This window comes from Rhinolophus ferrumequinum, chromosome 20, assembly GCF_004115265.2.
Source record: "Rhinolophus ferrumequinum isolate MPI-CBG mRhiFer1 chromosome 20, mRhiFer1_v1.p, whole genome shotgun sequence".
In the NCBI taxonomy this organism is placed as follows: Eukaryota; Metazoa; Chordata; class Mammalia; order Chiroptera; family Rhinolophidae; genus Rhinolophus; species Rhinolophus ferrumequinum.
This window is the reverse complement of record NC_046303.1, coordinates 42,533,036-42,547,797: the sequence shown is the minus strand read 5'-3', so window position 1 is coordinate 42,547,797 and position 14,762 is coordinate 42,533,036. Positions and strand designations below refer to the sequence as shown.

At 37.1% G+C, this 14,762-nt stretch overlaps 1 protein-coding gene across 2 annotated transcripts in view; it reads right to left on the bottom strand.

Annotated features, from left to right (window-relative positions):
* Positions 1 to 11,396, bottom strand: part of HGF (hepatocyte growth factor) — a 70,952-nt gene extending 59,556 nt beyond the window's left edge. Inside the window, exons 1-4 of one of the 2 annotated variants that reach the window (XM_033088901.1) lie at positions 11,207 to 11,396; positions 10,812 to 10,938; positions 3,837 to 4,002; positions 199 to 311 (exon numbers count right to left, since the gene is read on the bottom strand). In XM_033088901.1, coding sequence (XP_032944792.1) covers positions 199 to 311; positions 3,837 to 4,002; positions 10,812 to 10,899 — 367 coding nt within the window. In that variant the 5' untranslated portion in view covers positions 10,900 to 10,938; positions 11,207 to 11,396. The remainder of the gene's footprint in view (positions 1 to 198; positions 312 to 3,836; positions 4,003 to 10,811; positions 10,939 to 11,206) is intronic. The other variant, XM_033088900.1, reaches the window with a different exon arrangement.
* Between the last annotated feature and the right edge of the window lie 3,366 nt (positions 11,397 to 14,762).

Here is a 14,762-nt window from a genome sequence, read left to right as displayed (position 1 = left end):
TTGGGAAATGACCTTAAATCAAAAGGACCATACTGAATATGCTTGGGAAATGCTAGTGTCATCTGTCTTAACGGATGAATTGAATGCATAACAGATCCAGTATATATTAGAAAAATCAGGGGAAGAGCACTGTGGCAAGAAATTACATGTATGTTATACTTTATTTCATTAGGAAATATTTAGGGAGAAGCCAGTTACCTTTGTTTTCATAGAGGTCGAACTCATGGCCAAATTCTTTTTTCACTCCACTTGACATGCTATTGACAGGGAACCAGAGGCATCGTTTTCTTGTTTTATCAAAAACAAAGGCCCTGGGGGGGGAAAAAAATCTGAATGAAAGAAGGGATACTACTATTTATACAAGTTTTAAAGAATGGGCACATAGTTTAACCAAAGAGGGCAATATAAACATATTTTTAAGCCAAAATGATAAATGCAAAAATCTCTGAACTGAGAATAGTAAAGTACTTGATAAAATTTTCAACATATTAAATGTCACCATTTCTTACAATAGAGGAAATGATGTTGGAATTCCGAACGGTTTTCCTTCCATAAAGAAAATGGTATTAAAACTCCTTGCTGTGTACATTCTAATTACAATGTCACCATGTACAAGTATCTAATTAAGAGAAATACACAGATTTTCTAAGAATAGGATTTTTTACTTCGAGTCCATATATATTTTGAGAACAAATAATCTTCTTGTAAACTTTAGATATTTCAAATTAGTCATTTACATCTTAGTATTTTGACAACTTTTAAGTACTTTTAAATGAGGGAAAATAACTTTTATAAAACAAATATTAAAAGGCAAACGATGTTTTAAAATATTTCACCTATCTTTTTTTGTATTTACTACATTTTATTTTATATCTAAATCTTCAAAAAATATATTCATAAACTTTGTGCATTGATTTACATATGGACATTTTGAAATGCCTATCTATAAGAACATTTAACATCTAAAATAATAATTAAGAGCTAATCATAAAAGAATACTTTTGCGGCTGTATCAGAATAACTTGATAAGAGAGAATTGGCTAACAGACTTGAATTTGGTCTGGTAAACTGTAAGCTAATGCAATACATGTGAAATTCCCTATTTCCCTATTGTAGGTTGTGTGGAGAGGAGGGTGTTAAACAACTTTGAAGACATAATAATTAGATAAAGAACACATATAAAAATAAAACTGACCAAACATTTTAAAAGAAAATTTAAAGTTACAGAATCAGTAGCCTCACATTAACTTCACACTAAAACAAAAAATGTACCACACATATATAAACTACTTTGACCTGAGATCACCTTGCAGATGACTCACGAGTGCCATCAGGAACATTCCAGATTTCCCTCTATGACTACAAATGTAAATCCTTCTGAAAAGTGAGGACAGGCTTTCCAGTTTTCTGACTTCATTTACTCTTTTCTCTCCTTCCATTACAATGCCATATTCTCTCAAAAAAGCATTTCCTAATATATCATTTTACACCTTCATAAGGACTGGATCCAAACTGTCAAATTCCATGACTTGCGTCTTCTTTTAAGCTTGACTTTAAGAGTCTTTCTCTTAGCCTTATTTTAATTATCATCTTCGTTTCAAGAATTTATTATATCTTGTTTTCTGGTTGTTCATGACAGGAGGGCAATTCCAATACTAGTTAGTCATGGCTAGAAGAGGAAAGTCTATTTTCTTCTCTTGAGCTAATTAATGAAGAGCAATTTTCTGAAGAGCTTAGAATCAGGCATTCTGGTCATCTTTCTGACACAGCAAAGAAGTATTTCGATCTCTAAAAAATCATTATTGTTGATTCTTTCTCAAGAGAAAACAGTGTTTGAAAATGTTTCACCCCGTGCCTACTCAATCACAGATGTTTTCACACAGCTTTGTTGATATTTTCCAAACATTGTCCCATATTTGCCATTGTTTTCCAGTGATTCTAGTCCATGGCAAGTCTGCAAACAGATCTTTTAATTCATTAAGAACCTAATTTCAGACTATCATAGTATGCCCATTCAATTCTGAATAACTAATATATTTAGTGATTCCAAACACATATGTTAATATACACATATTGGGTTAAATGGATGAGAAGGATGATACAATTTCTGGGCAGAAGAACTCTGGCTGTCCACAGGTATTATTATATATGGTTTTCAGTACAGGTTGCCATAAATTTGGAGACTAAGTTTAACTCAACCAGAATATGGTAGGAAAATATGAAACCTCATAGACATGAAATATGTAAAGATTTATTAATCAGGTCACATGTGTCTCTAATGCAGCAAACTTATTTTAGTTTCTCCTAAATAAAACAAAGGGAAAGGTTTTTTGTTTTGTGTTGTTTTGTATTTTAATAGGCATACGGCTGACTAACGTGAAGATAGAAAGGTTGCAATACTTGCCTTGGACTTGTGGATGCAGGCAGGAAAGCGTACATTCAGATCCAGAGTTAAAAACCAACAATGACATGTGGTTCTCCCATTCCCTCTGCCCAGCCCTTCCAACTCCAAAAGGAAAATACTATAAATCCAACTTCATCAGTTGCCAGAATAACATATTCATAAATCTACACAGCTAAGATGTTGATTGAGAGTAGTTTTCTCAAATTTATTTTTTAAAATCCCAAAGCTTTTCTAGGAAAAACAGGGAGAGAAACAGAATGATCTAACATAAGGATATACTTGCAAAGTCGATCCCGCATTGCCCTGGCCATGAAATATCTCTCTGAAAGTGGCAGTTTGGATATAAACATATTTCCAGAGGAGCTGTGAATGAATAGAAAAGAGACGGTCTCTCCTCTCCCTAACTCAGCTGAAGACCTGTTCTGACAATGTCCTTTGTCCGCAGGTCCGTGACACTCTGAGAAAGACAAGATCAATTTAGGACCGCTTGCCATGACATTACTAAATCTGTGTTCACATTAAGTGTCGTGACCCAAGTGTAATAGAGTAGAGTTTAAAACTCACAGGGTGTCATGCTCAATCCTGTAAAACATGGGATGAAATAGAAAATGAAAGCGTGGAAAGTGAGGGAAGTAAATGTTTATGAAGAACTAGGAAATGCATTTTATTCTGGCAGTTCAGAAGACTATTCAGATGAAATTGTCACCTTGATGGCCCAAAACTCCAAGTTTTATCCTCTGGGATCACTGGCAAAGTAGTCAGGAATTCTTCCCTGCGAGGTTACACAGGGACTTTCAAAAGATAAGAAAACTCACTCTTTGAGTCTGCTCATGCCTCTGGGAATTATCCCCATCACTTTTCACCTAAAACTTCATCATCACTACTCCTAACCTCTTTTAAACAGCCTCTGCTGCTGACACCAATCCCTCTAGTTTTTAATCTAATTCTCTCAACACCTTTTATTTAAATCCCTAAAGACAATGACATATGTTGCAGTAAATTTTGGCTGTTGCCCAATTTATATTCTGAAAATTCCTTCACTCCCTTTGCAAGAAAAATAAAATAAAGACAATGTCTACTCCGAATAGAACATTTTCAATGTTAGAGGGATGAAAGTCAATCTATTTGAATTTTAGTTCCTAAAGTTTAACTATTTATAAGAGGAGAAAACATCAATTCTATAACCAAAGCCATTGTGGATTCTAAAAGATATCAGTTTATACGCACTCCCTTACTCATATTTCCACCAACTGAGAGCTAAGTCTTCTGTTGTAATGGGTTTAAAACTCAAGCCAAGCTTATAATTCTAAGGGCAAATTACATTGACTAGGAAAAAAAAAAAAAAAGAAAGAAAAGAAAACGAAAACCATGATGGTAATAAGCACATGTTATATTTGGAAAATTATCCTAAGAACAAAATGAAGCAACTTACTTGCAAGTGAATGGAAGTCCTTTATTCCTAACACATCTATTGGCACATTGGTCTGCTGTGTTCATTTTTTTTGTTTTTATCTTCAGTAATGGGTCTTCTTTAAATAGAGTAGTCTTTGCTGACTTTTTGAATTCATGAAGTGTGTTTCTTCTTTTCTTCTGTCCTTCTATTAACAATAATTAAAAAAAAAGGGGGGGGATAAGCTTTTAAGTCTCATGTAGAAAAAATGTCCTTAAGGATCATCTATAAGATAATGATTTTATCTGACAACGTATGAGAAGACCTCCAAGGGTTCGGGATGGAGTGAGGTAGGGAATGATACTCTTAGATAGTTAAGAACAAGAGAGAAATATTGTAATCAGTGAAGAATAAATAACTTGTGATGTAGAGCCACCCATCTACATTCTTTTAAATGAAGGATGTTTTTAGAAATTAGGACAGAGTTCACTCTAAAGAAACAAATAACATGATATTCTCCAAACAGTACGCAAGCAAGTGCCAGGACATATCATATCAGGCTGTATAATTAAATTTGTCATTTCCTTCCATAATTGGTCCTTATGTGAGTTATGGTATTAATTAGATAAGCCAATTTAGTGACAGGTGAGAAACTTCTCCCTAACAACGGTGTAGTGGATAAATTCTTCTGATTTGCTCTTTAAAGTATTTCATACTATTCATATTTTAGCCCATCTCATTTTCTACATAAGTGTTTTCTGTGCGTTGAGGCACTATTTCTTAGTATCACTGAACTGTTTGTCTTGAAATCAAGCCAAATGCTGCAAATTACATATATGTAAAACTTCATCCTTTAATGTAACAATGTCATTTTTCCTCATGAAATACTCTACAAGGTCCCTAGATAGCATAAAGCCTCCTATTAAAAACCTACAAACAAAACTGAAATATCCTAAAAGACTTACTTTTATGAATAACTTTAGGGTATCAAGAACTTTACTCTCAATTTGCCTAAAGTTACCTGCTTTCTAATGATCATCATTTTCATAAAGATCAAAATGTCTAAGAGGTTGCAGCTGTTGTATAATAAGGATAGGCATGGTTGTGCACCTCTTCTGCCTGTCAATTCTTTTGAACACCCTTAAACAAAGTCAGTAGTAATCTATTCATTTTTAAGATGCAGAAACCAAGACACCGGGAAAAATTGACCACTCAGAAGAGCTGATTCAAAACCCAGCTGCCTAGCTTGAGAAATCCCTTCTTAAACACTTATGATGACGTCTTTCTCGAAGAATTGCTAAGAAAGTATGTGGAAATATGGCTTGCACATATTTTCTGAAGATTTGGTTTAGAGATATCAATATGGAAGAAATGTAGACAGTAGAACTGGAAATGGACACCTAGTCTTATATATGTGGTGAAATGTGTCAAGAAAAGAGGGTGAAAATTTTTGTTCAGAAAATCTGGAAATCTGGCTAGTGGAGTGAGGTACCAAGAATGGCATTAAATTTGCCAGCAACCACTGTCTCCAGCTGGTTGATTAAATAGACAGATGCTACTCATTAATGTCTGTCCTAAAATGAAGTCCACAATAAATAAAAGAAAACATGAAGTCCTCTAAATTTCTGGTTCTCTATTAAACTCCAGAACACAAGCACCAAAAGACTGGTACTAATTTCTGTAATAATGCCTTCATCTTTAATTTTTCTTTGCCCTACAACATGGGATAGCTATGGTACACAGGTATAATTTAAAAGGCATTTTGACATAGAAATTCAATCAACCAAATAATCCATCAACATGTTATTTATTGAGTGTGGACCAAATGCTTTGCATGACGTTGGCAGACAGATGATAATTCTGGCATTCTTATTGACTTTCCAAATGACTTTGTTTAATTACCTGAAATGCTAATATCCCAATTACTGAATCTAAAACATGCAAGTTATATTATATTTGAACTAAAATGAGCTTTTTAAATTATACTCATTAAGTAAATATTTGGAAATCAATTTGGATAAATAATGTTATTAACATGCAATGATTTAGTTTTAGTTTTGAAATTTAGTTTCTGGCATATGTGTGAAACTTAATCTCCCAGGCAAAAAAAAAGTGGTACAATTCTTTTCAAATTTTGGGTTCTCCCACAGCACCATGAGAGAGAAGAGTATGTTTCTCCATTAAGAGATTCTCCTTCTTTTGACCTTAGTGAACTATTTCTTAGATGCTGTGAAATGTTTCACAGCATAATAATCATCTGATTTTCTGTATAAATAGGAATATTTCTTAGAAACAAATAGGTGCCGATCCTCTAATTTTTTTTAAAAAAACTGTCCACCTCAATGGAAGAATTGTATATATATTTCTCACATTCTGTTAACTAAACATATAGAACTAAAATTGGCCTCATTTATAATGTATTTATTATACATATCTAAGTGAGAGAGAATAGTATAAAACTAAATTTAAAAAGTCTAAGAAAAACATTAAATTCAGATATGTATTTTCCTAGAGCCCCTCATCAATTTTCTGGTGTTTTTTTTTCTTAACACCATGCAGTATGAAAGCGAGCATTGAGGACTACCGTAGAGAAAGAAGGTCTCTTTTGGATTGATTGTGTTTGGTTCTATATCCCCTCAGTTGTCCTATTGAAACATGTTAATGTGTAGCTGTACCTCATAAAAACAGTCTACTCTTGCTTGCTGATAAATTTTTCCATCACTACCTTTCATCTAAAGATCAAAAAGCATTCTGAAAAGCAAATCAATCTATGATTTCTCTTTACTAGATAATAAATAGGAGTGAAAAGTTTGTCTGGGGCTACAAAGCTAATCAGAGGCAAATGGAACCAGATACCAGATTCCCTTTTCACTATGTATTTCTCATGACTTAGAAACTTTCCTTTATAATTCAGTCATTTCTACTAGATCAGTAACTAATTAATCAAAAATGTGAAGTTCAAGCTAATTGTACATCATGTATTCCACACATTTATAAAATTAATTCCTTCTTCAATAAAAGAGAAATTCAAAACAGACATCATTCAAAAATGGCATCTGAAAATAAAATTCCTTTGCTGAAAATAATTTTAACTTTTTCTTTCATATGTGTTAACAATCGATGCTTGTTTTACTGAAAACAGTTAAAAGACAAGCTTAATTTGGAAAGAAACTGAAAAATATCTTTGGATCAGATTTTTCCCCCTACTATATTTTTATGCATGACTGTTAGTTGAAGTTTATAAACAAAATATTGAAATGAAATCAAAGGGTGAGAGATCACTCCAACTTGGTCATGTTTTCCTGTACTTTAAATTGCGACTCCTTTTTCCTCTTCTCTCAGTATGGGAAAACATTCTGGAAGCTATGTTTCCTGAAGAACCTGAAGTCCCTATTTCAGAACTGAAATCATTAGGATCTTAGTGAAAACCTATAAACAGAGAGTAGGGTCAAATGTATCAAGGTGCTTGAAAAAAGACACATTTCTCCCTCTGGTCCCTGGGCCTCACACTCATTTCTCTCAGTACCTCATATATTTTCTTCTCTGTATGGACTAACCATTTACTTCAAAGGAAAATCATGCAAGGAAAGGATTTGCAGGGTGTAGAAAGAAGCAGGAATCTGGCTCCACATATTCTGAGAAACTTACCACATGATTAGTGATTAACAGCTTGAAGTGGCAAAGTGTTAAGATGAAAGTACACAAATAATTAATGGAAGGGAACGGTTGTGACTGGAAATTTTAAATTTCTCAAAGACAAGAATCATAAAAACGAATCCATTTTGGAACTATGAATATATGAAAATTTGACTATCTGAAAATAGCTCCTTTTCATAGCTATTATCTAGGACTTGGATTTCACAATCATCTCTCCTTTTTGTAGAGAAGGTTAACAGTATCACAAGTAAAGATGTCAAGAAGAAAGGGATCATGTCAGATTTAAATCCAATGTTGGTACTTCAGAAGCAGCAGAATAAGCTCCTCCAAAGAGATTTCCAAAACAAAGCGATGTTCACTGTGAGATCAGGAGGTTCCCTAGATATTTCCCTCCTTCTCTTTCATTCCACTTCCTTGTTCAGTATTTCCTTGGTATGGAAGCCTCCTCCTGCTCTCTTCCTTCACTGTTTGTTTCTGTCTACCACTCTCCGTCCACACAGCAACCAAAACAACCACACTGAAATATTTCTGTCAGGTATCTTGTCAACTCAAAATATTTTAGCAGCAGCCCGTGATGTTCAGAATAGTTTAGCATGGTACTCATCGCTTTTGCATGCATGCTATCCTATCTTAGTTCTCTAATCACAGGTCATACTACTCTCCCCTCAGGTACTCAGTACACCAGCCCACATGGTTACCTGCCCTTTCTTATACTTTCTCACGTCTACAGCTTTGGTCACGGTGTTCCCCTGGCTTAGGGACTACTGACTGTGTGACTACCCGTCTTTTCATATTCAACTTGCTTTAGACTTTCTAAACCTGGTTTGATCTTTTAACCTAGAAAGGGAATCTCAACCGCAGTAAAACAACATTTCTAAAACAGAGTTTTTCTTATATTTCTTAGCAAAATTGATTTTTTAAAGGCAGTTTCAGTTGGTTTCACTGCTGTTGGCTTCAGTATAAATATTTAAAAAACAAACAAATACATATTTTATTCACATAGATTTGGGTAGGAATATCAGCTCCCTCCCTTAACTGAGATAATAAAATAATTAAGATAGTCAATCTGGGTTTACTCATGTTAGAGGAGTCCAATAATGCCAATTTTATTAAAATTAAATAAGCTTTGTTTTAGAACTTGGTCCATAACAGCTGCCCAGTAATGTAGGTTTCTTTCTCATTTGTTCTTTATACCCCACCCACCCACAGACTCCAGGACATTAGGTGCTCAATTAATGCTTCTTTTGTTACAGAGGATTGGATATTTATTTCCACTGTAGGTGGAAGTTGATAGAGGGTAATTCTATGTAGACCAACTTCTACAAGAATGGCTTGGATTCACTATATTGAACATTCCTTAAGAAACTTTTCTATAAATTATTTCCATAATATATTCTACTTAAAACTGGCTGTCAAGTCATTATAGTATCCAGTTCTTTTCTAACAATGTGCTATTTTACAATATGTACAAATATAGACTCACAGGATAAATCAAAAAGTATATCCGAAGCAAGCAACAACAAGAAAAAAACTTCTAAATGTTCAATGTTAGATGATAGAAAAAAGAACAAACTTTCTGTATGTTCTAAGAGGGCTATCCGTGTTTTCCATTTTGAAGAATGTTACACACACAAAAAAAAAACAGAACAACTATCAAAATAGACTTGCCACCCAAACAAAGGCAGACCCTCTTTTGATGACAATTTTAGCATTATCCACTTCAGGAATTATTCACAGCATATCTGTAATTCCCAGTTGGCCTCCCTTGCCTGCCAGCACGCTCTTGGGCTGCATTTTCCCTATACTCAGGAAACGCAGTCATTTCAACATTAGCCAAAGTGAAATATAATTACGAATGTATATCTCCTGCCAAAACTTCGTAATGCATGCCAAAAACAAATAGACATTGTCTATGGTTGATCTACTGTTTGGGTTTTCCACACTGTGTCCCCCTTGCATTAGCACAGATATTTCAGGTAACAGATTCTACTTCAGACCAACAGCATTTTAATCTTTTACAATGAAAACCCTCAAAATGTTAGCCATGATTTCAATTTATGCTCAAACTCCCCTAAACCAGCAATGTCTTATAGGAGTCTATTTTAAAATGACACATCTCAAGCATGATGTCCTGCTTGATTCAAGTAACTTCTTTTTCACCTTTTCAGAAATCTTACCTAAATAGTTTCAAACTGACCCTCCCAGACAGTGTTGTTTTCCAAAAGGGCCACTTTGCAAAATAGAAGAAAGCCAGATGGACTGAACAATTTCTTGACATTTAGCAAATTATTTATGTTTTCAACCCTTGTATTACATCAGAAACTAGATCAGAGGTCTGATGAATTTCACATTTAACTTATCTCAAAAGATAAGCCAATTCTCTGCTTTAGATTATACAATGGCCATGTCTACCATCTGGGCATTTGTTTCATGCTTTTATTCCCTTGTGCCCACCCATGATGCTCACCACCTTGTCCCGTTGGCATCTCAGCCACTGCAATGATAATACAACCAAATGCAGATGTTTCCTCCTGCCCTTATAACAACAGAAACCTTCCCAAAGCAGCAAATGAAATCTCTCAACTTTCCGGGAGTATAAACTCCCAAGCAATTCCTTCCCAACCTGTAAATTCAGGGGAGAACATGGGAAATGGAAAGGAGAAATTCTGCAGCTTTCATCAAAGTCACGCAATTTTTGCCTTCCTTGCACTACAGTTGCAAAAGGGCAGGCAGGCATCCATACCCAGAAAGAATGAGATCTCAGAAGAGAGGCTTTCTCTTTCATTTTTATAACATGCATATATTCAGAGTTCAATCTGCCTTCTCCAAATGAAAACCTGGATAAAGCCATAATTTGGCTCTGAAAGGTGACTGAGTGATGGGGGGTAGTGGATTGTCATGGAAAATTATCCTCTGGAAAAAAATGAGTCCCTGCTGTACTGACCACCACTCTCTTCCCGTTCAGACGAGACCTTCTGTTCAGCTTTAAACTTGTCCAAACCAGCCAAGTTCCAGCCCCTGTTAGCACTTCACTCCTATCCCACAGTCCTCAACTATTAAGCTAATTGAGAAGGGGCTGGCTCAGTAGGAGGAGAGGTGGGCGCCACACACTAATGGGATGTTAATTATCATGTTAAATGCTTTGCAAATAGAAACAGAATATGAAAAGAAAGGACAATGAGTGGTTAAAAAAAACAACAACAACAAAAAAAACCCCATACTAAATACAGAGCTGAGAAAGGATGCTGGGATTAGGCTAAAGGGAGAGAGTGAAGGGAAAAGGAAAGGTTAGCAAGAGAGAGTTAAAATAATAATAATAATAATAATAATGATGATGATGATGATGATGAGAAAACGAACCTGCATAGGGGATGGCGATGGGAAGCAGGAGGAGATGTAGGAGGACATGCTGCAGCAGCAGGACTGGCAGAAGTTTGGTCACCCACATGATGCTGGACACGCTGTCGGATCCCACTGGAGAAGATGCCTGGGGGAAAGAATCCTGTTCCGACTCAATGCCTAAAAGAGCCAGGCGGCTCTGAGCTGCTTTTTATTGCGATGAGCTAAGTTTGTTGTGTGATTAACTGGAAAGATCTAGGTCTGAACTCCCTCTTACGGTAAGAAACTGTTTAACAACAGCCCTTTACTCTCTCCCAGCCCCCCCTTTTCCTCACTACCCCTCCAACTTCACCAAACAGATCCCAGCTCCCCGCCCCCCCCTCCACCCCCCAACTCTGCTTAGGAAAGAAACTTACAAAGAAAAGGTCACCTGGCCTGTGGCCAGCTTCAATTTGGAAGTTCGAGCCCCAGATCCCAGTGGCTCCTATCCGAGTAGGGAAGGGAGGAGCAAGGCTCAGCCCAATAGCTAAATCCAGGCACAGGCAGAGGACCAATTCGCTAAATTTAAACAGAAAAATACTTGTGTTTACATATCTATTTGGGAAAAGAGGAAGGGGAAGCAGCATGAGAAGAAAGCAAAGAGCTGCCTCTCAGTCAAATGCGCCTCAGCTCCTGATCTGTTAGTCTCACAGCCAGAGCAACCTAGGGATTCAAAACACTGACACGGGTTCCCTAGAGTGTTGGAGACAGGGTGGGAGGGGGAGGCAGGAGGGAGGCAGAGCCTACAGGCAGGTCCAGCCCAGGTAAAAAGAGGTTAGGTAAGAAAAGGGTGTGGTATTGTGCAGTGAAAATAAACAAGCAAAAAAGCACGCGCAATGTCAGGTGGGAACATTGTCCCTGCCCCGTGGGCTCAGAGCAGGCAGCTTTTTTCAGAAGCTATGCTAAGCTCCCCGCCCCAGTCACCACACAGGTACCCAAAGTGCATAAAAGAAACTTGTCTGATGTGGGGTTTGTGATCAAATCTGGTCATGCACTTAAAATGTCTAAGAGATTGGGATGATCCACTTCTTGTCCTCGACAGAGAAATGTAGCATGGACTATGTGCCCTTCTGATGCCAGGGTAGTGAATCCCTCAGGTGGGGACTCGAATCCTAGGCCAGGAAGGTTCTTGGCTTCACGTAGGAAAGAATTCAAATGTGAGCCAATATAGAGTTTAAAGTGAAAGTAAATTTATGTAGCAGAGAGTAAGTAAGATAAGACCATCCCGCAGATAGAGTGGCGGTCTCTCCTATATTGTTTCCTGTTTCTGTGGAAAATTTCATGGTATGGGGAACTTCTGCAAGATCAAGAAGAATACGGGCAGGTTTACTTTTAACTTTTATAAGGAACATCCTGTGGCTAGTTTGTAATAAGTTCGATTATGGGAATGGCCATTACAATGGAAACGCTTCGCATAATAAGCTTCAGTTGGTCTGTTTTGTGTGATTGATTGCTATCTGCCCAAGTTCTGTGTCTGGCAGCACGTAAACAGCAGGCTTGGAATTCAACCTCCTAAGTTTCTTCTTTTGTAAAAATAGTCCTCAGGCCCCTTCCCTATATTATTTCCCGCCTCAGAGATTTTGTTCCCTTAATCTGAAGGGGTTGTTGAAGGATGAAGATCGTCTTCTGTAACTTCTTCAAGGCTGAGAATGGGCAGTAGTCCCTGCCTGTCGGGAATAAAGATCTCTGGAATCCTGTTCTAGAGGCCCCAGGGGCTGACGACATGAGTTTGGTTTGTGACTGGAATCAAAACAGGTTGGAAGTCCTGTAAGATCATCATCTTCAGATGAAATTGTTGTAGCCTGAAAGATACAAACTTGATAAGATTAAAAAGACAAGGGCCAAAGATTAACAGTAAAACTAAGGCTACTAGGGATCATAAAAACGGCAATACAGGTAAAGCCAGGAAACTACCCCTTAAATGTGTCTTGTAAATCTTTATTTCCTTTGTTATACTGATGTAACCATTCAGCTTGATCATATATGTTTTTGATGTTGGTTTCTATGATTCCAGAATTGTTGACACAAGTGCAACAGGTTTTATTAACAGCACATATACCCCTGTTCGGCTAGAGTATAGTCTAAGGCTAATCATCAGTTGTCACAAACTACATTTGCTAATGAATTTAGAGAGGTTTGTAATGCCCCTAATGAGTCTGGAGCGTCCCTAATGACTTCTACTTCTGTAATTATTTCTTTAAGAGTGATTTCATGATAAATAAGTAAATCCTCCCCATGGGCCAAGGCCTAGATGGCTCCAATCACCTCTGCGAGGATTAGGCCAAAAGCTCTTTGGATCTTGGGTGTATCTTGGTTATGTTAAGAATGGTAATACTTCCCAGGGCTATGTTTCCCAGAGTGCAATCCTGTCCCCCTCCCCCACCCCCATGTTGGGAATTGTCTAAGTGAGAGTAGCGTCCTGTCTCAAGGGGCTCTCTAGTTCCTTTAAGAAAATCGTTAAGGGGTGTCTCAAAGCCAGTAAAGTCTTGATGGAAGTTTGATTTATTTGATTAAATCAGTATAGGAATATCCTGGGTGGATTTAGGCAATTGCGTAAAGGTCTGAGAGAAGACTGGATTCAAGGATCCTTTGTTGCCGGAGGCCTGTTAAAGGAGGGTAATAGTCTTTGAAGAGTGTAGCCTAATTTCCGGGAAGTACAACCAGCCCCATCAGACCTGGAAGCAGGAGCTAAATCAACATATGAGTGAGTTGTATTGGGGACAAAATCGACTTAAAATTGAGCTATGTTACAAGGTTAGGCCAATTTAGTGGTTTCAATATAGATCCTTCTCGTGGGAGTGTTACCCCTGACTTAAATTTGCTAAAATTTTGTAAGGGGTCTATGTCACTAGTATGGGTATCATTGTAACAGGGTGTGTATCCCACATTCATTTTACAATTTAAAGAGCTGGTAGTATAAATAAACTTGTGAGTAGTGAGGTTGGTTATGTGAAAACAAAGAGCGGGCGGTGAAGCCAATTGTGTTATAAGACTGAATTTTGGTCTTCTAATATTTAAAGTGGTATTTAGGGTCTGGAATATTGTGCCACTACTTATAGGATAAGCTCTTGAGTTAGTTTGGGCATTTCCCAGACTTGCAGATCTCAAATAACAGACCCAGCAATTAGACATTTTCTCCCTTAGTAATAATCCAGGAAGAATTGATAATCAAATTATTTTTCTATGGTAGACTTAGGCAGTCTGTTAATATAGAGTAGAAGTGTATAATGTTAAGTACAATTTTTATGATGAGAGTGGATAGACCACCTGGGAAGGCCTCTCGATGTGTCTAACTTATCTGTTTTCCTTCCAAACAGAAGCTTGAGGTCTTCTATGGGTTCACAAGAGTAGGCCATACTTTTTGTCCAGCTTTCTGGAGAAACCTGCAGGGACTCATGAGAAACAGGTTTAATTTGAGACAGCTGTACCCAACGGTTGATTCCTTGTAGTTTGACAGCAGTTGGGATACCTAACAGAACTTGGTAGGGCCCCTTCCATTTGGGTTGAAGTTGATTCTCTGGGGATCCTTCCTCCCAATTTTTTAATAACACATAGTTTCCTGGTTGTATTGGAGAGTCTAATTGCGTTTTAGAGGCACTCAGTACAATGCTGTTGCCGTACTCTTGGAGTGCCTTTTGACTTGGCTTAGATTAATGATATGAGATAGTATCTGTTGAATTTCTTCATTCAAATATAAGTCTGAAGTTACAAAGGGACTTCCATAAGTTATTTCAAAAGGGCTTAGCTTCAAGGTGTACTTAGGGGCTACCTGGACTCTTAACAGTGTGATAGTTAAAAAGAGTTACCCATGTCTCAGAATTGTCTCGGCAGCGTTTAGCTAGGACTTGGTTAGCTTTCTCTACTTTCTCCTAGGATTGGGCCCTCCAGAAAGAGTGAAGATGATACTTAATTCCTAAAGCAGAGGCTACTTGT